Here is a 22550-nt window from a genome sequence, read left to right on the forward strand (position 1 = left end):
GGCAGAACTGGGCTAGGGGACTCCTGGGAGACACATGATTCTACGTGCGGTTTCCCTATTTGATGGAAACCATGGATTTCTACAAGGCCTAATTTTTTTCATTCCTAATTTTATGATCTGCTTTTTAACTATAATTTACACTCTGATCTTCATGTGATGTAAGATGCTTTTCATACCTAATTGCCAAATTTCCTTCGTTTTAGGTTTAGCACTTAACTTTTGTTTAGGACCTTCTTACTTACCTTAATTTATTGCCACAAAGTATGGGCTCAAAATTCTGAGGAGTCCAGAAAACTACATGTTTTGTCACTAGCTGTATATTAACTAGGAAGTAAACTATTTAAAATGTTTAAATCCTATGCCAGTGGTTCTCCGTTCACATGACAATTACTTGACGACTCAAACCTCAGATCAACTCGGTCTGTCTCTGCGGGGGTGGGGGTGGGAGCCACGCATCAGCATTTTTTTTGAGCTCTCCAGATGATTCCTTTTCCAGCTAAGGTTGTGAACCACTTTTCTGTATGTTGGATTGCACGATTTGAAAATAATTGTCTCCTGGGGCTGGATTCCAGTGTTGCCGAAACTGGCTGTCAGGCAGCAGTCGAGCCTTGCCCCTTTGTCCAACCTCAAAATTTAGATTTTTATCAGTGTCCTAAGCCCTGCTCCAAGAAGTGGACACTAAAGTGACCAACATCCACACTGTAGACTTACCCCAACCCCCCATATTCTCTAAGAATGCTCCCTTGTTCCCCTCTCAGTAAATAGGGTTACCTACCTCAAGAGGAACAACCAAGGGGGTGTTTGTAGAAGCAAATCCACTGTTTTGGGGGAGTGATTTTTTTGACTGGAAAACTTGTACCATTGGCTGCTCTTTCTACCCCCTTGTTAAATCTGCATTCTAGTTCTAAATTTCTCTACAGTTTGCATGGCTGAAGATTTCACAGTGTTGACTTTTATGTTCATGCTACTGTATTTTTAAAAATCGTTTTCCCAACATTTTTTCAAGAATTCACTGTTTGGAAATCTAAGCTTTAATAAAATTCAAAGCACAGCATCCTGTATGTATTTTGACAGTGATACTTTAAAAATGCATCACTTACTAAGTAATGCATTACTAAGTAATTAATATATAATGTTGAGTTTTCAGTTTTCTCTAAATGAATTCATTCTCAAAATGTGATCTGGTTATCTGCTTACTGAGGTACTGTGTTTTTCAAGTTAAAGCCTTGGAATGTTATGATAAAGTTCTTACCACATAAATCTCAGAAAAAAGGAGCCTAAATCTCTGTATGGATTTGCTCTCTGGATCCCTTTTTAGCTTCTTAGAATTTGATTACAACTTCTTTTTAAGCTATACCAGTGGAGGGCAAATAAAGAATATCCTCAGGGCTTCCCTGGTGGCGCAGTGGTTGAGAGTCCGCCTGCCGATGCAGGGGACGCGGGCTCGTGCCCCGGTCCGGGAGGATCCCGCATGCCACGGAGCGGCTGGGCCCGTGCCATGGCCGCTGAGCCTGCGCGTCCGGAGCCTGTGCTCCGCAACGGGAGAGGCCACAACAGTGAGAGGCCCGCGTACCACACACAAAAAAGGAATATCCTCTAACCTAAAGCAATCCTGAGTCTCCTAAACATGTGTTTAGAGCAAAGTGCTGATCAATAGGATGTTTTAAATCGCAAAGTAAAGAGAAAATCTCTTAGTCTCTAGGTTCTTAACACCCTAAAAAAGCAGTGTGTGTGGTGTCAACATTTTATCTTCAGAGATAACTTAGCACTTACCATTTTTTACATTAATGGAGAATCAGTTACGAGTTTTTTATATACTCTCCGACTATGTCAGTATCCCTTTCCTAAGCAAGTACTGACACTTTCCAGCACCACTAAACTTTTCTCCTATGCCAAACTGAAGCTGGCAAAGTAATGAGACGTTAGGGTGGCCACAGGAGAGTCCTTTGAATAATAAAAGGTTTCTTTTTATAAAAACAAAGTAAGGGGTCAGTATAGAAAGTATGCTGGGGTTATCTCAAACTGAACTTTTGGCTTTCAATTCAAACTGGGCCAAATGTTCCATTTATTTGAAACTAAAGGAACTTGTTGTGGATGAGAACTTCCTGGCTTACTTTAAGTTGGAACAGTCCTCTGTCTTAAACACTGGTGTTTCCACATAGCTAGTGTGGAAGAGGAAGAAATTATTTAAGTTTTGCACAACTGTTTTAAGAGATATTTTGATCCATTCCTTTTCAACTTAGAACCATTTGTGAAATGATTTACAGTATTCAGAGGGTATGTGTAGTTGATTTCTGGTTTATGTCAAGTTCCTCTCTTCAGAAAAAGGCAATGCAAGTCTACGGTGTGATTACTAGGAGATGCAGCCAAGGAAGACCCCTACTTGGACATCCAGATTTTTTCTTCCTCTGGTGTATAATTTTCCATCTGCCAGAGTAGATGTAACTAATTATAAGGCTTTGAATCTACTTCAAACCTTGTTATAGTTTTGAAGTATTTTTCACGCTACTACAAAAATAAGTGTGACAGAATGGCTAGATAAGAATTTGTTTAAAAACAAAAAGTTCACAGATGACTTTAGATGACTTAGAGATTCCCATCAAGTATGCTCACAAATATAAGCAATAATTGTGCCCCCCTCAGCAGACCAGATGCAATGGAAGCTAAGGGTTTCCTTAAGGCAAGCACTTGACGACTAGTTGTTTTCTGTTAATTCTTGCGTAAATCACATTCTGTATTCATACAAAAACAACTTTTTCTCTGACAAACTGTACATATAGAAACAAATTTCCAATTGGACATGAACTTAAATTTGTGGAGGTTCCATGTCTTGTGACACTTTAAAAAAAAAAAAAGAAAAAAAAAAATTCCAGCTCTTATCTTCACAAGCCCACATGGGATTTAGGGCAGTGTGGGTGGACAGGACAAAACAAGGCCAGCTACTCTGGGTAGCCAGCTACTCTGGCAGCAGTCTCTTCACCTTAAAGACATCAGGGGCTCCTGGGATTCAGCTGCCCCAGAAAGAGTTCAGGGCTACACGGTGCAGGTTTCCTTTTGTTTCTCTTGGGAAGTCCACAGAAGTTCTTAAATACTGTCCAGAAAGGCCGAGGGGTACTGAGCCCCAACTTCTACCGACCCCTTCCACCCCCCCTTGAAGCTCCTCGCCTTGGCGGGCCAGAGTTCATGTTACTCCCTCTACCCCAGTTACTGCCACTCCGGCCCCCTCTAGAAGGGGTACCACTGCCTGGAGGGCCCCCAAAAGGTTCATCTCTGTGGTATCCGTCATGGTGATCTCCATCCAAGGAGCTGGAACGTCCGGACTTTGGCACTCTCTGAGAAGGTCCGGGGCCCCCTCGGCCTGAAACAAAATAATGGTTTTACATGTGACTTTTTTTTCCATCAGAGACTGTTAACAACCCCTGGTACAAACTTTTACTCTATGATGACAAGACAGTGGAACACTTCTTTTTTTTAAAAAAAAACACAGGGTTCTGAGGACATGAGCACAGCCCTCAGAGCACTGAAAGCTGTGCCTCTGCTTTTCTGGACCACCATCTCACTCCTGCCCTGTCTTGTGGCTGTGCACCCCTCAGCCTCACCTACACACACGTGTTCCCCGCGGCTGTGACGGAACTGACAGGGAGCCAAGAGATAAACACGGAGCACCTCCTGGAGGTCACCGATCATATGGACCATGCCTACAGTCCATGAGATGTGTATCTTCACCCTCCTACGCCACCAGGGGTATTCCAGGGGAAGGTTTGAAAAGCACTGACTTAACACTGGAAGCAACTAAGAAATACAAACTGTTGATGATGTTAATTATTACAATTGCTCTAACCAGGATAAGTGTTTACTATGATTATCCTACAACTATATAGCACTTTTGATTTCCTTTTAAATAATGAGATAAAACATTTCTTGAAAACCAAAAGCACTAAAAGAAAACACTGGCTTTTAGTGCTTCTCCCAGGGATACTGTTGTTTGTATCAGACTTAGACACACAAACCTCTAGGTATCTTAATGACTTCTAAGATTCTGACCTTTAAGATTTTTTTGTCTTGAGATGATCGGATTTGGACACACCTCCCATAATGCATTATCAGAAGACTACTGCCAACTTCGTCTTAAATTTTTGAATGGAATTTGAATCCAGCTAAGACAAGGAGGCGAGGAAAGCTAGCCAAAATAGCCAAAGGCATTTTGGCTTCTTTTCTTACAAAGCTCAGCCTAGGTACCCTGGCTGAGTACCACCTGAAGGTACCTTGGCAGAGAATTTGTCAGCTAGGACATCATTTCCACACTAGCCACGTGGCCTCAGCCCTGGACCTACAAAGGTGTCCCCAGTGCCCACCCCAACCGGCAACAAAATGAGCGCTTGGGTGGGGGGATCTACTGGTGACAAGAGGTAATTTCTGAGGGCTTTGCACTGAGAAGAACGGAACTACCGAGAACAAAAGGCAGAACTTTGTAATGAAGGGACTACAGCCACGAGGCAGGTGAACTGAGGAGTGGAGCACAGGTCGAGGCACACAAGTCTTTCCAGCAGCCTCCAAAGTACACCACATGTGCAACGGCCCAGCCTAACCTGAGACCACAGCTGTAGTTAGCATTTGGTGGCTACTGCTCTGGGCTGAAAGTCAGTGCTGCCTCTAAAATAAAGGTCCAAAGTTTCAAGTAGTAGAAATAATCCACTGCTCCCCTGAAAAGAAAACCCCTTCCAGACCATACTCCCCAAAGTCTTTGTGACTCTGGGCATAAGCCAAATTCCTCCTGGGTTCAGACTCAAAAAAAAAACACCACAGAACCTGAGAGAGGACAATTCTTTCTGCCACTGGTGACACCCTTCAAGGTATCAGAGCAGCCACTACCAGAGAGCACATCTGCCAATTAGAGCAAGAGTCTCACAGATCAGCAGAGAAAGTACTGGAGCAATCTGAAAGAGAGCTGGAGTGGAAAGTGTGAACAAACCAGAGATTCCTGGAAGCAAGAGGAGGAGAACTGCGTAGAGGCTGAGCTTGCAGTCACCCACTGAGAGCTCCAACTGGCTGTACCGCAGCTAGGAACATGTGCCTTTGCACAGTCTAAGCCCTGGAGGGTAGAGCGGAGAAAGGACCCCCAGTACCCCAGTCGGGGACAGACAGAACAGGCGTACACTGGGATGGGGCTGGCCCGGAGATGAGGCTCCCCGTGACCCCTGCAGCCTTCTCGGCAGGGCTGTGGCATCCGTAGCTCCTGAGCTGAAATCACCGGCCTCACTTACCTTTGCCTCCTCGATCCTCAGAAGGACCCCCTGGGGCTTCCATTTCTCTATGCTCAGAGGTTCCTGGCCCATCATGCCAGGGGCGCTTTCGGGGTGGTAGGGATGCCATGTCCATGCCTTGGAGAGAAGAGGACCGTTCTCTGCTAGCTGGGGAATGACCGTCGTGAGGGGGATGGTCAGGGCGGGGAGCATCACGGAAATGTTCATGACCTGGCCCTAATATAGAGAACACAGATCCAGAAGGCTAGGAATCTAACCATCTCATTATATCAAAGTACAGTGTGGCTAAAAGCAGACAGGAATTACACTGTTAAGAATAAGTGGCAACTCCAACTACTGAGCCTGCGCGTCTGGAGCCTGTGCTCCGCAACGAGAGAGGCCGCGATAGTGAGAGGCCCGCGCACCGGGATGAAGAGGGGCCCCCGCTCGCCGCAACTAGAGAAAGCCCTGGCGCAGAAACAAAGACCCAACGCAGCCAGAAATAAATTAATTAATTAATTTAAAAAAAAAGAAGAAGAAGTGGCAACTCAAAAACCAATACTCACTCATGCAAGAAACATTTCCTGAACACCTAGTCACGTCATGAGTACACAAAAAGGGTCAAGATTAGAAATAAACATGCCTCCTGAAGTGAGAGGCGGCAGGGGAGGGCCAGAAAAGTGGTTCTCAGACTTTTTAGTTTCAGAGTGTCTTTACACTCTTAAAAATTACTGAGGATCCCAAAGAGAATTCATTTATGAGAGTTCTAACAACATTTGCCATATCAGAAATGAAGACTGAGAAAACTTTAGTTCATTTAACTGTACTTTCCCAAAACGAAACAATTTAGTGAAAAGAGTGGTATTTAGACAAATCTCTTTAATATCTGGCTCAGTAGGAGAAAGCTGGGCTCTCCCATCTGCTCCTGCATTCAGTCTACACTGTGGGTTGAAGATGTGGGTTGAAGACAATGCGGCCTGCCACGGAGAGGTGAGTCGCTAAAGAGAGAACCCAGTGGACCCCTGGGAGAGTCCTCAGACCACACTCTGTGAACTGTGGGACCCTAAGCCACACGCAGCTCTACTGCCTTACCTGGCTCTCTATTTCCGTCCCAGGAGTCTGGTTTCCGACCTCCTTCAAAGCGAGGGAACTCATCAGGAGTGGGAAGTAAACCCTTCCTTCCTCCTACACAATAGAACACAGCAACGCAGCACTCACAGACTATTTCAGGGGTGTCCACAACAACCTACCTGTCCACCCCTGTCCTTCCCACACCCGGGGTTCTCAGCTCACCTCGTGGGGCACCCCGACCTCGACCTCTGAGATCTCTTCCTCGGGCTGTTTCATCAGAAGCGTCAAAATTCTCCTCTGGTCCAAAGTCTTCGGGACCAGGAAAACCATCCCTTCCTCTGGGGGGAGCACGGCCCTCATGTCTTGGGGGGGCTCCTCGTCTGAAGCTGTTAGGGAAAAACAACAGAATATCCACCTAATGGAATACCCTTGTAGTCCTCAGTTCATGTTTCAAAGAAGCATAATGATGTGAGAAAATATGATACAATGTTAAATGGAGAAAAACAAAATAGAAGTATGTATTTTTTAAAGTACCCATTTTACAATCCCAATATGGCACATAAAAACAGGCAGGAGGGAAAAGTACCAGAATGTAGGGTTATTTTAATTTTGTTTTAGGCTTTTAGGAATAATAGCAGTGAGCATTTTTTAGGTGCTTATATCATGCCAAGTGCTTTACATGTACTATTTCATTTCATTTTATCCTCACAACCACCTTATGAAACGGACACTATTACTTCCCTGGCAGTCCAGTGGTTAAGACTCCGTGCTTCCATGGCAGGAGGCATGGGTTCGATCCCTGATCAGGGAACTAAGATCCTGCATGCCATGCAGCACACCAAAAAACAGAAAGGAAAAAAAAAAGGAAAAGAAACTGACACTACTATTCTACCCATGTGTACATTGGGGCTCAGAGAGGTTACGTCATTTACTTAAGGACACACAATAAGTGTTGGGATTTGAACTCAGCCAGTCTTGACACCCAGCCCAGGCTCTTTACCATTGCCTCCCAAATACTTTTCATATTACCATTTATGTTTTTATAATGAATATTACTTATATAATCAGAAAAAAGCGGGGGCACAGATTCATGCCCGCTAACTGTACCCGACTTGTTTTGGGGCATCTGCTCTGCCATCTGCCCCGGCCCACCTCTACTCAGGGGCAGGCCTGGTGGCCATGAACTTCACTTCACCAATGGCCCCAGCCCACAGCTGACTGGTGTACTGGTAGGGCCTCTGGCTTATGGGTAGCCCACCCGCTGGCAAGCTGGCAACCTGGTGCCTGGGCTGGTGGACAATTTCACCACCTCTCAGAAATTCTGGAACTGGGACTAAGTCAGCCAGGAGTGTTACCGAAGCAGGACCATTAATGAGGGGGTGCCAGAGCTGTAGCAGAAGCCTGTGGGGAAGCAGGAACAGGGGCCTGCCAGCAGGAAAGGTGTGTGAACACCCAAGAGAGGCCATGGAAACTGGAGAAAGGATCAGAAGGGGGAAAGGGGCTGGGCCATCTGCATGAACTGCCTGCTCGTGGCTTCCTCTCAGGCCAGGCCTTCTGCTTTTTCCTGAGTTTCCACTCAGTTATATTTTACTCCAACATTTTATTTCGAAAAATTTCAAACTTACAGTAAAGATGGAAGTATAGAGCAACAAATGCCCGTACATCCTTCGCTGCGATTAATCAGTTCTTAAGATTCTGCCACGTGAGCCTTTGTCTTTTCTCTGTCCATCTATCTATAAATTCATTTTCTAAACCATTTCAAAACCAGTTGGGACATGATGCTTCACCCCTAAACCCTTCAGTAAATTCCTGTAAGAACAAGGACTTTCTCCTACATAATAACACTACTATCGCTCTAAATAACACGTAATATTATTTAATATACAGTCCAACTTGAATTTCTCCAATTGTCCTCAAAACGTCCTTTACAGTTGTCTTTATAGATTTCAGTCATCATCACACACTATTATTTAGTGGTCACGTCTCTTTGGTCTACCTTAATCTAGAACAGTCCCCCCACCCCACCCCTCCTGCGTTTTATCTTTCATGACCTCGACTTTACTTATTTATTTATTTTTTAATTTTTACTGAGATAGGCCCCAACATTTTTGAAGGATCCATCCTTCAAAATGGCTCGTTTTACACAACGTTCCAGAATTTGAATTCATGTGATTGCTTCCTCATGATTAGATTCAGGTAAAACACTTCTGGCAAAATGTCTTATACCTTCACAGTGATGCCAGTCTGTCTCATTGTTTACGATGCAAAAGTGGTATGGCAACAAAACTTCATTGTTGCAAAGGTACATTTTCTCCTTTGCAATTAAGTAATCTGTAGGGTGATACTTTGGCAGCATGGGTGATTCTCCACAATCTTTTTACTCAGTGGCTTTTAGCATCCCCACTGATGATCCTTGCCTGAATCAATTATGACACTGGGTGTTAAAAGAAGTGATTTTCTAATTCTATCCCTCCTCCTCCATTAATAACTTGGTGTTTTACTGTAAAAAGAGCTTTCCTTTTTTCACTCCACCGTTCCAGCTACTAGCTGCCTTTTTAATACCCTTCTTGTCCTGAGGTAACTTAATGAGCCATGCTCCTGCAAGCAAAGGGGGTATGACCCAGACGCCGGCTGAAATAACCACCTAAGGTGAGGGTGGAACTGACGCGGGGAGGTAAGTGGAGCAGGGAGAGTATCAGCAGAGGGCGCTGCTCCCCCGAGAGGGATTCAGGGGAGACTCCCCACACGTGGCAGGACTCTTTTCTTGTCCAGGCAGCCATTATACGACTGCCCTAGCTACAAAAGGACCGGGGGAGTCTCATGTGCCCTAATTAGAAAACAGTTCCTGTTATGGACTGAATGTTTGCGTCCCCTCCACCAAATTCGTACGCTGAAGCCCCATCCCCCAAGGTGACTTTGGAAATGGGCCTTTGAGAGCTATTTAGGTTAGATGAGGTTCTCAGCACGGGGCCCCATGATGGGCTTAGATAAGAAGAGATACCAACAAGAGCTTGCTCACTCTCTTTCCATCATGCAAGGACAAAGGAAGATGGTGGCTGTCTGCAGGCCAGGAAAAGAAGTCTCACCAGAAACCCACCCTGCTAGACCTTGATCTGGGACCTCCAGCCTCCAGTGCTGTGAGAAAATTGATTTCTGTTGTTTAAGCCCCCCAGTCCGTGGTGTGTGTTATGGCAGCCCAAGCTGCGTAGCACTCCTCCTAATGAACTGAACCCTGTCAAGTACATCTCCCCCTTTAACAGATTCATTTATTCAACAGTTACTGAGAACCTACCGGGCGTCACCACTACTGCTCTAGTTTCTGAGGACCTGCCTTCAGGAAAGCTACCGTGCTTCTGGGAGATACAAGTAATACAGAAATAAGTATACCACTTAATGTCAAGCAGTGCTAAGTGCTATGCAGAACTATAAAGCAGGGTAAAATAAAGGAACAGGAGGAGAGATCTAAGTGGGGTGAGCCACAAGCATCTGGGAGACTGTGCTCCAGGCAGAGGAAAAAGCAAGCACAACGTGAACAGGACACGTTTGGCACACCTGAAGAGGAGCACAAGCTGGACACAGCACAAGAGTCTAGGTGTGGGTCTGTCACTGACAGATGAAATATGACAAACTGAAGCACAGTAAAATCTGAAACTTTGCACAGGATGCAGAGATTCAAGAACTCAATGAAAGTTATGTTGATGCCAAAGCCGTTGGAAATGAGGTTCCTGCAGACTTGTGAACACTTGGGATGTCATTAAGAGAGCTCTTAGATCTTTTTATTAAAAACTCCCCTCTGAGAGCTGCTTCCTTTAACCCCTCTAGTTCACCCTCCCTGGCCATTTTATCAGCCGCTCTTTTCTAACACACACCGTGAGAACGGAGATTGCCAACCCTTACTTCAATTACCTGCAAGTGACAGTCATGAGAAGTATGATGGGAAAAGAAGACACAGGAGAGAGGACTGAGGCAGGAAAGGCAGGAGTGCTGGACAGCACAGCTTGGGCACTGCAGTCGGATGGCCCAGGCCTGAAGCTGCTCTTACACTTACCACCTATGGGACCTTCCAAAGTCAAGAAACTGCACTGACTCTCCATGTCATCGCTTATCTGTAAATGCTGATAGTAACACCTATCCCACAACTCACTCTAACAGTTAAATGAAGTAACATCTGGCACAAGGTAAATACTGAATTATTATATCACTGATTACTCTGAGTCTCACTTGAGATTTCACTGATTCTTGTTTTTTTCTCCCTACTACTTCTATTCCTTTTGTTACCCCAAGCAAGTTGAGTGTTCAAGCCTGACCTCAACCTAATTTAACAGCAAGATTATTTTCAGTTTGATTGGATTTTGTTAAGATCTTTAGGCAATTACACAGAAACTATCTACTCAATAATTCCTTTATTCTCAATCTAGATATCTGTCTCATATTTCATCATTCTAACCAAGAGAACCTGGAGATTTCTATTCAAATCCAAGAAACTTTACGGCACACTGACCCACCTATCTGTTTAAAAGGACCAAGTAATAAGCAAAAAGAAAAAGATTTCTAAATTGTAGAGACAAAAAAGAACCACATAAATGTTAAAGGCATATACATATTTTTAAGTCTAAACACAAAACCTAGAGGGGGGAGGGTACTCTCTCCCCAAGTGAGAGAGGAAAGAGACTTTTGTGGAGAGAACAGGTGGAAAGCTCCAGGGAAGAAGAAACGGACCCATGAAGTATCCATCCCACCTTTCTTCTCTGCGCCCTCGAAACCGTGGGTCCTCAGGATCCCGGGGGAAGCGCTCGTCTCCAGGTCTGCGGCCTTCCCACGCCCCTGGAGGGCCCCGGGCCGCGCCCCGGCCATCCCCCTCACTGAACTCCCTGTGATCAGGAGGAAACGGAGGCCCAGGGCCCCCACGCCTCCACTTCTCTTCTTGCGGTAAAGGTCCTCCTCGCCCCTCAAATTCACGTAACCGGTGGCCAAAGCGCTTGTCGGGGTGGAAGTCATCTGGTCTGCTGAAGTCATCGGGGAAGTCGGGGTGAGGGCCGCGCCTATCAGGGGGACCCCTGCAGTCCTGGCCGCCCCGGAAAGGACCCCTCTCGGGACCGTGCTCGGGACCGCTGCTCTGCTCGTGCCGTCTCTCTGACATTGGGCCCATGTGATGGTTCGGAGGGCCACGTGAGTCACCTAAAGGAAACAAAACTGATTTTTACCTTGTCTTCCAGGAATCCTGCCGACGTAGGTCTGATTTTCAGCATCTTAAAATTTCAGAATGCATGCTTTTGTTAAGAATGTTTTCCCTTTTTGGTTCCCGGCATACTCAGGAGACAAACGTCCCTGAGGCATCATGTGATGAAAAGAACAGGGGTTCTGGGGGTGCAGATTTCATCACTCATTAGCTAAGCAACTCGACCTAGGGCAAATTATTAATCTCAAATGAGATTAGCAACTCAGCTGATATGAAGATTCATTCAGAAAACACAAGAGAGCCTCACCGGCATAAGAACGGGCTTCCCTTCCTGCCCCCATTCCTTCAGTGTTTTTGTTGGGCCCACTCCCCATACCCAGGGAGAAGGCAACAGGGAAAATTCATGCTGAAAGCCGGGGAGCCAAGTACAAGGAATTCACCTCTGCGTTTGTAAAAGCCCGCAAGCTCACCACAGGGCCACAGGCCCACACTGCCATGATGTCTCTCCTTTAACTCCTAGTTCATTTAACTTGATTTGTTAACTCATACTTTGATTCTTAACAAAATCCTCTGTAAGGTACATGGAAGCATGGGCCTCTCTAATAACTGCTTTGTGACCAAACAGCCTTGCTGTACTTCAGTTTCAGGGTTTATATAAACACTTTTTCTGTCCCCTTCTATGAATGATATCCCTCGTCTATAATATCATCACCATTCTTCGCAGATAAGAGCTTGGAAACCCACTGAAGATTTTTTTAAAAATATTTTAATATATGTAATATATTCAGAGTACTGAATAAAAATGGAAAGAGGCCAATTACACTGAGTTTAGTCTGAAGGGATTTGTTTTCCTGGCTACTGAATGATTATTGCAGCCATTGTAAATGTACACCTATTTTCTGTCAACATATACTTTAAATCAAATATATTTTTTTAAAGTAGATGGCAAAGGGACACTCTTGCTTCTAAAACAACTAACTTTTAAAAATGAAATTCCTCCACTTGCCCAGCTCATGCCTTTTACTGCTTTTCCCTGGCAATCAAGACGAACTTCCTTTCCTTACAGCACAGTCGGCCATAATCCTTACCCTTCTAACAGCCTTCCTCTCTCATTTTTACGCATTTCTCTTGGCCATTTCAATTCCTCCTCACCATTCAACATGTTTAAAATACTTGGAAATCTTAGTATAAAAATATACCATGAGAAGGACTCTCTCTTCTTTCAAGCTTTCTCTGTCCCCTCTACCTTCCCTTCTTTCCTTCCATTAAACCAGTCCTCTCCATGCTGAGGAAAGCACCTTCGAAGTTGCCTTTTTGTTCAAATACCCCAGGCGTCTTTCCTCCTGGTAAACAGCCCCTCACTTCCCAGTGTGACCCTGCAGCTAATGGCTCCTTCTCTGCTTTCATGTTGCTTGGACTTCGTGTGACCTCAGACACAGCAGACCTTTGACCTGAGGAAGCTGAACACATTCCATTCGAACTTACCTATGAATAATAATCCTCCCATTACCTCTATCTGCTTAAAAGTACCCTGGCTCCTCCAAAGAAAGAAACCCACCACTACAAATCAGAAGGGATGTGGCCCCCGGTGACGGGCGGTGGCGCTGGTTAATCCAGTGGGGGCCGGCAGGGCCACTTTCTCGGCTCTCCCTTCTCCCTTTGGTCCCTGGGAGGAGAAAGGAGGAAGAGAGAGATGGGGGGGGGGGTGGGGTGGGGGTGGTGAAGAGAAAAGGGGAAGAGCAAGGAGGAGAGGGAAGTAGGTGGAGACAGACACAAGGTGGGGGAGAGGGAGAGAGGCAGGCTCTCGGTTTGCTGATGGCTGTACCTTGTGGGAAACAGACTTCTTTTCTTAGGGTCCCCAAATCCAGAATTGGTTCTTGATGCTTTCTTTCTCTTTTTCCCTGTTGGCCACGGCTTCCATAGGATGAGACTAAAATAAACATTCTCCTAATTCCTTTACCTCTCCCTTTCCTACCTCTAGTGACTCATGCAAATTCAGGACTAAGCTTTAAATTCCCAAAGTCCTAGGGCTGAAAATGCTGACAAGGACTTTTCTTAATCTAATCAAATGGGGGCAAGAAACCTAACATGTACCACAAGGTGCTGTGGGCTTAGCCAATTAAAAATTAAAAGGGGTCTAGTTCTTTGTAGTGACGTCTCCACAATGCTCACGATTCTCTGGCTTGTTCCCCCGTGAAAAGGCGCACTGAACGTACAACTCCATCCACCCGCACTCCCTCCCGGTCCCACCCTCTAACTCTCCACCCAGGAGCTGCCCACTCACCACAGTCCCGCTCCAGCTCTTCCTGGAGGTGTGAGAGCTGAACACCTCGCAAAGCAGGGACTGCAGCTCCTGCGTGTGCCCCCTTCCAACCCTTAGGGGTGACTCAACTTCCTCAACTTCCACAGAGCCTCACATCTCAACACTGACAATTCTCATCTCTGTGCTTTTCGTGTATCATCAACAGCCTGAGGCACAACACACTGGTACACGGCTTTCTTCTTTTCAAAGGGTGCAGAACAATGTAACCAGCTAAAGAATTCAGTATATGACACAATTTGAGGGGAGGAGGGGGTGATATTAAAAACACCGTCAGGGCTTCCCTGGTGGCGCAGTGGTTGAGAGTCCACCTGCCGATGCGGGGTACACGGGTTCATGCCCCGGTCCGGGAGGATCCCACATGCCGCGGAGCGGCTGGGCCCGTGAGCCATGGCCGCTGAGCCTGCGCGTCCGGAGCCTGTGCTCCGCAACGGGAGAGGCCGCAGCAGTGAGAGGCCCGCGTAGCGCAAGAAAAAAATAAAAAATAAAAAAAACACCGTCAAAATCTCTGAATTCTTTATCCCATCAAAAATTTAAACTGAGCCAGTTCAGCTCTCTGGGATGCTAAAAACATACGCTTGCATTCAGTTAGCACAGGAACCACTCCCATTCCCAGGAGATGAGCAAGGCCGGCCTGCGGCCCAGGCCCTGCTCTTGGTGGTTGTCCAAGGGGTTTCACCGCCCACTTCTGGTAGTAAGCAGCTGTTTCCTCTGGGCAGAATTTGGGCTAACTAAAGCGAGTCTACGAAAACAACGTAAGACAAAGCTGTTACCTGAATTGACTACGCCCTTATTTTTCCTAGAGGTTCAAATGACCATTCTATCAATTACTTACCAGTAAAACTATTGTTCAGATCTACCCAAAGGAGACAGAATATAATCTCGTATTCAGCCAAGCAGATATTTACCTTTGTTAGGGCCGGGTCCTTGTCCAGGGTTAAGAGGGGGGATGCGACCTTGTGCTCCCTGCTGCCCTAGGCCTGGTATCAAGGGTGGGGGGCCTGCGTTCTGTCCTTCCTGAAAAGATGTTTTTAAAGCGGGGGTGTGAAATCAAAGGCTTGTGCTTCATGAACAGCAATTGTATCATAATGTGACAAGATAAAAACACTAGGTTACCCCAAAGCTTCCAGGAGTAAATATATACCTAGTGACATCACAGCAAAATTGTCATTAAATTGGGGGAAAGGAGATACTTCCCTGACCATAATAAAAGGAAACACTTGTATTTTAAACCTGCTGATAAGTTTTATTTAAAGCTAGATCTTTACTTGTAATGCCAAGCAAGAACCTCAGTGGAAAGTCAGAAATCATAACATAAAACAACAACACCCTGCACACAGGCGGAACTTCTAGCAGAAGTAAAGGCTTGGAAACCCGCCAGGGCACGTAAACTCTGCTCTCGCACCCATGACCCCTTTCCAGCTATAGAAAATATCCATCCTCTCAAGAGGTTATGGCCAGGTTTAAAAGGCGGGGAGCAGGAGAGTAAGAAAGGGGCTCCTGATGAGCAAGGTGTTCACTCACTGCTTTCTCCTTTCACTCCCTAACCTCTACTGTCTAACTCCCCCGTGCTCAGCACCCACTGCGCATTCCCAGCTACGTTACCCGGGACATGGGTTCGGGACATGGGTTCGTGGGTTCTTGCAGCTTCTGTCTGATGCAAACCTACTGCTCTGATCCTCTTAACCTCCTTGCTCTGCAACCCCAGCTTGTCCCCAGTCCTAATATTCTGTATTTTTATCTAGCCATGTCTAAATTCAGATTCCCCACACTGCCCAGTGACCTTGGATCTGGTCTCTTGACAAACAAGTAATCAAATATATATCTAGTCATTCCTTCATATAAAAAATGCATTTAGTGACTGGACCTACCGTGAGAATAGCAGAGTTTCAAAACCATCAATAGCAAAAGTGCTTTCACATTCCAAACTAGCTACGAGAAAGAGCAGCGTTGATAGGACTCATTTACAGCACTGCAGTTAAACTGCCGTCATTAAGTCAATACCAGTAATTTCCATATTCCTTTGTTTCTTGTCCCTTTTATTCAAGGGCAGCTCTTATCAACATCTTTCATGCTATCACTGTAACACCTGAAGGCAATTCCATTAAATTTAACCAACTGGTTAAAACAACTGGTTTAAATAACTGACCTGGGGGACTTCCCTGGTGGCTCAGTGGTTAAGAATCCGCCTGCCAATGCAGGGGACACGGGTCCGAGCCGTGGTCTGCAAGGATCCCACATGCCCGCAAGGATCCCACATGCCGCAGAGCAGCTAAGCCCTCACCACAACTGCTAAGCCTGTGCTCTAGAGCCCGCGAGCCACAACTACTGAGCCCACGTGCCACAACTACTGAAGCCCGCGCTCCTGGAGCCCGTGCTCCGCAACAAGAGAAGCCACCTCAATGAGAAGCCCGCACACCGCAACAAGGAGTAGCCCCCGCTTGCTGCAGCCAGAGAAAACCTGCACACAGCAACAAAGACCCAACGCAGCCAAAAATAATAAATAAATAAATAAATAAATAAATAGCTGACCTGGTCAAACTGAAGAAAGTCAGATATCAGTGTAAGAAATATAAGCAAAAAAAAAAAAAGAAAAAGAAATACAAGCAAAGCTTTTTATCAGACTTCTGAGATATGAAATGCCCTATAATATATTAATCCTCCATTCTCATGCCACCAATATTTCTATAGGTCAATTAAATTTTTAGAGCCACTTTGCTTTTCATGTGTAAAATCTTTTACTATATGATACAATAAAAACTTATTAAATTGTCCCCAACAGACCTGTCCTCTGGAATATGACATGTTTATATAATTTCAGTCACAAGGTGATAGCTAAAGTTCATTATGTTTTTATCCTCCAAAATGAAAACTGTTCATTCACTAACATAAGGTTAGGTAGGTAAATATTATAAACACACACAAATATACTCTGTATTAATAAAACATATATTACTTTTAAGTCTTAGGACAGTTCTGGAAGGTAAACCTAGATTTATTAAACATCCTAAACTCTGAAAGTGCCCAATAAGTTCTGGAAATAAACTCAAATGCCATCAGATTCTTCATTGGTATGACATTTTTAAGTTCTGGAAGATGTGCTGAAGAGGAACATACAATCTAGTTATTTTAATTCAGTTGAATCCAATGGTCACCTTCCCATTACAGACTCTCCGAGGTGTTGTGTGTTCTACACACAGCATCCACAGCAGGCCCTCTTCCACAGGAATTGAGTGCCTTGCAACACCAGCTCACTCAGTCACTCACTTCCTTTTGGTCCACGACTGACTTCAAGGACACAAACCCAGTTGTTCATACCCAAATAACGCTTTCAGACTATGAAATTCAGAAAAATGTAAACACCACAGAGCCAAACAGTGTTCAATCCACTCACGCCCATGCAGTCTTCTGTAATTCAGCCCAAGCAAACTGAACTCTCATCATACCACCTCTCAAGCACAGCTCAGGGAATGGGTAGAAAAACTTGGTTGACATAACAGAATCCTCTAAAAAGGGCCAAGAAAATTTCTACAGAAATACTCCCTCCTGTAAACACTTTTATATGTGAGCTAAAAAAAACAACTTGAACGGAACTTCATCCAAAGGGTCACCATTTGAAAACGCACAATTCTGGACTCAAGAGATCTCTAAAAGCATTCACTGAAATGAAAATAGTGAGGTCACAGTCTACAGTATACTCATGAGTTAAACACCCCACACTGTCTTAACAGTAGAGCCGGCAGGCAGACCAGCAGGCAGATAGGGGGTGGCTCAGCTGTCCGGCAAGCCCATGAAACACCAGCCTACAAAGGCAATAGCCCAGAAAACAGAGCAGGACAGGATCAGAGCCACCCATGCTCCCTCCTCACCCTCCTCAGGGCCACAGCTCTTTTGGAGCCCTGGGACAATTATGAACTGTATTCAAGAGGGAGTGCATCATTTCTGGAAGAACCTCTATTCAAAAACATAGGCTGAGAAGTAAAGATTCATATTGCGATGTATTTGGTATCTACTTAATTACTCTTATTTCTTTCTTCAGCCATGATGCTACTATTCTCAAGCCACCATCACTACTTGAGAGACATCTATACCAGCTGTGACTGCCTTTCTCAGCATTTGGAAGTGCCACCTCAGTGCAGAGTGTATTTTCCCAAAGTATAATGCCTACAAGTTGGAAAGAAATAATACCTGGTTGAAGGGGGCCCGGGGCCCATCACCTAGCAGAGCTGTTTTCTGCTGCTGGAATGGTATTGGCCCTTGAGATGGATGTGGCCCTCTTGCCGGGTTCTGCTGTCCCTGAGGTCCAGGGGGCCCTTGCATGCCACCCTGGGGTGGAGGTCCCAAAGAGCCCTGGGGCGGCCCCTGCTGACCTTGTGAGCCTGGAGGCCCTCGCAATTCCTGGGGAGGGCCCATCATTGATCCTTGGGGTGGAGGCCCCTGCATGCCTCGCATCTCCTGAGGACCTCGCATCTCCTGAGGGCCATGTCCCAGCAGTCCACTTGGAGGATGAGGTCCTCTCATCTCTTGAGGCGGGTGGCCCAGCATCATCCCTTGGGGAGCAGGACCCTGGTTCTCTCGGGGGCCTGGAGGACCCTGCATTCCTCTTGGATTCAATCCCATCAGAGGTCCCTGAGACACAGGACCTTGGATCCCTTGAGACCCTGGCCCACCTTGCATCCCATGAGGATGGGGAGGTCCTTGCATTCCTCTGGGACCAGGTGGTCCCTGCATACCTTGAGTACCAGGTCCCTGAGGGCCCAAGTGACCCTGGGGACCAGGTGGGCCTTGGGGGCCTATGTGACCTTGTGGGCCAGGTGGGCCCTGAGGACCCATATGACCTTGAGGACCAGAAGTGCCCTGTGGTCCAGGTGGTCCTTGAGGTCCCAAAGGGCCATGAGGTCCAGGATGCCTTTGCATTCCTTGGGGCCCATGCATGTCCTGAGGCCTCGGCAACCCCTGGGGTGGGCCCTGGGGCCCTTGTGGTCCCATGAATCCTTGTGGCCCCCCACCTCCCTGATGCAGTGGAGGACCCTGTGGTCCCATTTGTCCCTGGGGTCCAGGGGGCCTAAACTGTCCCTGTGGACCTGGAGGCCCCATTTGAGCCATGTTCATTGGCATCTGCTGAGATGGATGAGGCTGTTGAAAACCTTGAGGAATCTGAGACATTGGACCTTGTCCTGGAAAGGGCTGGGGTCCCAGGAGAGGGGTGCCAGATGAAGGAGGAGGCTGAATTTGCTCAGCCTGTTTCTGTGCAAGTCTTTCAATTTTAAGTTGCTGGAAAGAAAGGAAGAAAAAGCATGCTGATAAAAATGCCAAAGCCCTTAAAGATGACAATATTGCTATCACTTATTTCATTAGGGGAGCCTCAAAACAAACATAAGGTATTGAGTGGCCTCTATTCAGATGTTCTGAAGGTACTCAGGCTTCCAGACTCTAGAATGCTTCTTTTTAGGTGCTGGGAAACAGCAGTCAGGACTATTTATATCCGTCTTGATCAGGGAAAGCCCAACAATTTACTAGTGTTTTATCATTCTTGGTAGCTGCCAAAGGTAGGGAAAATAAGAACAAACCACCTGTTCTAGAGCTGACAGAAAAACATTTTTTATCCGTGGATAAGTAAATGAATCCAAATTAAAACTACGTTGGTTTTATCTTGTCTGTTAAAAAACGTATATTCAACTTAGGTCTACTTGCTGCTTGACTAATCTGGTTTTAAAAGTCTAAGAAACACGATTCTTTTAGAAACTAGCTTCCTAATGCAGCAATAAGAAATGATATTGCTCATCAGACCCATCTGAGAGTCCACTCCCTTCTCCTTAAGAGCATATCAATAAACAAAACGTTAATCACTACTTTCTTAGATCATCTCGAATCCCCCAGAAGAGCCACACACCTCCAGAAGCTGTGGGTTAGTATATTGTAATGTGGCCATCTCTTGTTCGATTTCTGCTTGTGTTTTTTTCTTCTCTTCCAATTTAATGTCTTCTTTTCTGTCATTCAATACCTCATTTGGGGCAGGAATTGGGACTTTATTTTGCATCCAAGCCTTGGGAAAGAAGAGAATATTAAAGTATACTCTAAGTGTGTAAATCATAATGACAGAATGAGAAAGCCATTCTATAATGTCAGTGGCTCATTCCAACCTGGTGAATACAAGTCGGCTCAGCTGGTAAACTATCTTTATTTCTAATACTAATTCTTAGTGACACAGGAATGGAGTCAGGCAAGCACATCACTAGGTAGAAATTGTTGTTGATAAAAGCTGCAAGATCTCACATGTTATTAAGATGCAACACCTGCCTGCCTCTTCAAAAGGACACGTGCACTCTGTGTTGAGGGAACAAAGTGGAAGACAGACAAAATATGTTGAAGAGGGTCAACATACTCTCCCTGCTCCATGTCTCTTTTTTCCTGCTTCTGATAGCTTGGAATGATAACAAGGAGGTGAGAATAAAAGAAGGCCTAGAGAAGATTCATGACAAACTCAGGACTAACTGCAAAGCAACACATGGGAACTATGTCTAATAACGCCTGAAATATGTGAAGAATGCTCAAAAAATGTCTGTAGCACAGAAATACCTTCAACAGATGAGATAATCCAAGAGAAACCTACTTCTGCACTTCAGTTAGACTTCCCAAGCGGAGTCTCCCACCAAGTGGGCAGGGGCGCACTTCTAGTTACTCACCTGCTGAAACTGAGCAGGAATAGGTTTTGCATAAGGAACTTTCTTCTGAGGTACTTTTTTCTGATCCTTTTGCATCACCTCCTCCATTCCCCAATCTAAACCTGGAATTGTCATTTCAATTTCGTTTGATTCATCTTTCCCTGAAACCATAAAGAGAAGTAGTTAGCCAAGGAAATAAAAGAAAGTGGTCACTTCATCAATGAACACATTTTCGGAAGAACAGATTCTAAATATCATGCAGTTTACATCACTTTTATCAACATTTCTCAACATACATCATTTTGGCATTTTCAACATAATTTAATAGCATGATTATAAGAAATAGGTAAAATTACAGAAAAAGTAAAATTTATAGGTACAACTTCTCTTACCCATCTGTTCTTGTTCCATAGCTAATTTTAGTTGTTCTGGTATTCCCATCCCTGGAATTACTGCCAGGCTATTAGGTTCAAGGTCATCTATACATAGGAATACAGCCAGTGTCAATAGAGATTTTACAAATGTATCAGGCCAATAAAATTAACACTTTATAAAAATGAAAATTATTGCTGGCGATTTATAAATCCATAAACTATAAAACTAAAATTCGTTTTGCAAAATCTTCTCAACACCTAACACTTTTATAACAGAATATCAGATTTCAAAGACAGATAAACATGCAAGAACCTCACCGTATTCTACTCCATCTTCAGACATTCCAGGCAACAGGTTTAGATTGTATCGATCTCGCATTTTGTCACCTGGTCTGTTTCGGGTCCAAAATTTGCTGTCAAAATAAAAGTATTTGGAGGGGGAGGAGAGGAGCATGGTTTCAGTGTATTTCTGGGCACTTAACAGTACTTAGCAGTCCTCTGGCAAAAACAACAAAGTTTTACAATGCCTTATTCTAAACATTTTTAATGTAGAAAGACATTTTTTAAATTAGAAGGCAAAACAAAATTCAAATAACAAAGTCATATTCAATACCCAATCTCCTTGTAATATACGTATTTATAAACCACTACCAACATGTCCTTAAGAGTAAGTTAGAAAACAAATTAATACATTCCTATATGAATAAAATATACATTTATCTCCTGCTGCTCCATAAATACAGTAATTCCTTGTTATTTTTGACATAAAGCTTACCTAGTATGGTCATTTGAGCCTGAGCAGAGAATATGTCCAAGAGGATGCCAAGCCAGACTCCAAATCATTCCTTCATGGGCCATCTCCATCCCACCCACTTCTTTCTCTACCCTGTAATGGCACCACAGAAAGTAGTCTTTTTCACAAAAGTTACCCAGCCCCTCCCCCACCAAGAAAGACATTTTCTTTTAGTGCAACACAAAGCTACCAAAGTCTGTTACTTTAAATCTGGTCAATCCCACATGTTTCAGAGGTACTGATTTGTCATCAGGAATACAGTCTTTTATCCAGAGTACCTCAGAGGGGAAATGCTTCAGAAATGACCTCCCCACAAGAAACAAGTAAGTTGGTCTTATAACTCTTCAAGACCTCCATAGCCAAAAAGAGAGATGCTAAGTTTTCTGTTCCAAACTGGGTTTACAGATACAGGACATATGAACACTCAGAAAAAATACAAAACACTATCATTTTTTTCATGTTCAGGTGCTCTCTTCATAAAATTTACAACTTTTTACATAGTAAGTGCCACATACCCAACATGCCAGAATAACAAAGAGCCATCAGACCCTCCACTGGCAAAAAGTCCTTCATGAACAGGATGCCAGGCCACAGCTGTAAACAAAAACACGGAGAAGGACAAAACTATTAGGATCTCAGAACACTACAGGTAATAGTCAAAATGAGAAGCATATCATAGCCGCTGACCTGTAGCTTCTTTCTTATGACCTCGGAAGACTTGAAGCTCTTCTTTCAGGTTTCGGATGTCGAAAAGTTTACAGAGGTGGTCACGTGATGCTGTGAGTAGCCAGTTACCATTGAGATTTAATTTCACTTCCATTACTGTGTTTTTATGGGCATGACTACAAACAAAGTACCAAGAAAATAATCTGTCAGAATTCAAAACAAGTATAAATCAATATAAT

At 44.7% G+C, this 22550-nt stretch overlaps 1 protein-coding gene across 8 annotated transcripts in view; it reads right to left on the reverse strand.

The window, feature by feature from the left end:
- Positions 1 to 2713: 2713 nt before the first annotated feature.
- The window catches only part of WDR33 (WD repeat domain 33), a 101160-nt gene continuing 81323 nt past the window's right edge, over positions 2714 to 22550 (reverse strand). For 2 of the 8 annotated variants that reach the window (XM_022590550.2, XM_089916921.1), the window contains exons 9-23: positions 22333 to 22487; positions 22161 to 22239; positions 21628 to 21738; positions 21171 to 21265; positions 20871 to 20957; positions 20500 to 20639; positions 19707 to 19859; positions 18002 to 19087; positions 14722 to 14830; positions 13052 to 13159; positions 11054 to 11492; positions 6537 to 6700; positions 6336 to 6428; positions 5265 to 5480; positions 2714 to 3358 (exon numbers count right to left, since the gene is read on the reverse strand). In XM_022590550.2, the coding sequence (XP_022446258.1) occupies positions 3129 to 3358; positions 5265 to 5480; positions 6336 to 6428; positions 6537 to 6700; positions 11054 to 11492; positions 13052 to 13159; positions 14722 to 14830; positions 18002 to 19087; positions 19707 to 19859; positions 20500 to 20639; positions 20871 to 20957; positions 21171 to 21265; positions 21628 to 21738; positions 22161 to 22239; positions 22333 to 22487 (3265 nt within the window). In that variant the 3' untranslated portion in view covers positions 2714 to 3128. Of the gene's footprint in view, positions 3359 to 5264; positions 5481 to 6335; positions 6429 to 6536; positions 6701 to 11053; positions 11493 to 13051; positions 13160 to 13318; positions 13424 to 14721; positions 14831 to 18001; positions 19088 to 19706; positions 19860 to 20499; positions 20640 to 20870; positions 20958 to 21170; positions 21266 to 21627; positions 21739 to 22160; positions 22240 to 22332; positions 22488 to 22550 lie in introns of all 8 variants that reach the window. The other 6 variants (XM_089916923.1, XM_089916922.1, XM_022590551.2 and 3 more) reach the window with 6 other exon arrangements.

Source organism: Delphinapterus leucas, chromosome 8 (genome assembly GCF_059928025.1).
Source record: "Delphinapterus leucas isolate spDelLeu-1000000601 "Yukka" chromosome 8, BTC_Dleu_Yukka2, whole genome shotgun sequence".
In the NCBI taxonomy this organism is placed as follows: domain Eukaryota; kingdom Metazoa; phylum Chordata; class Mammalia; order Artiodactyla; family Monodontidae; genus Delphinapterus; species Delphinapterus leucas.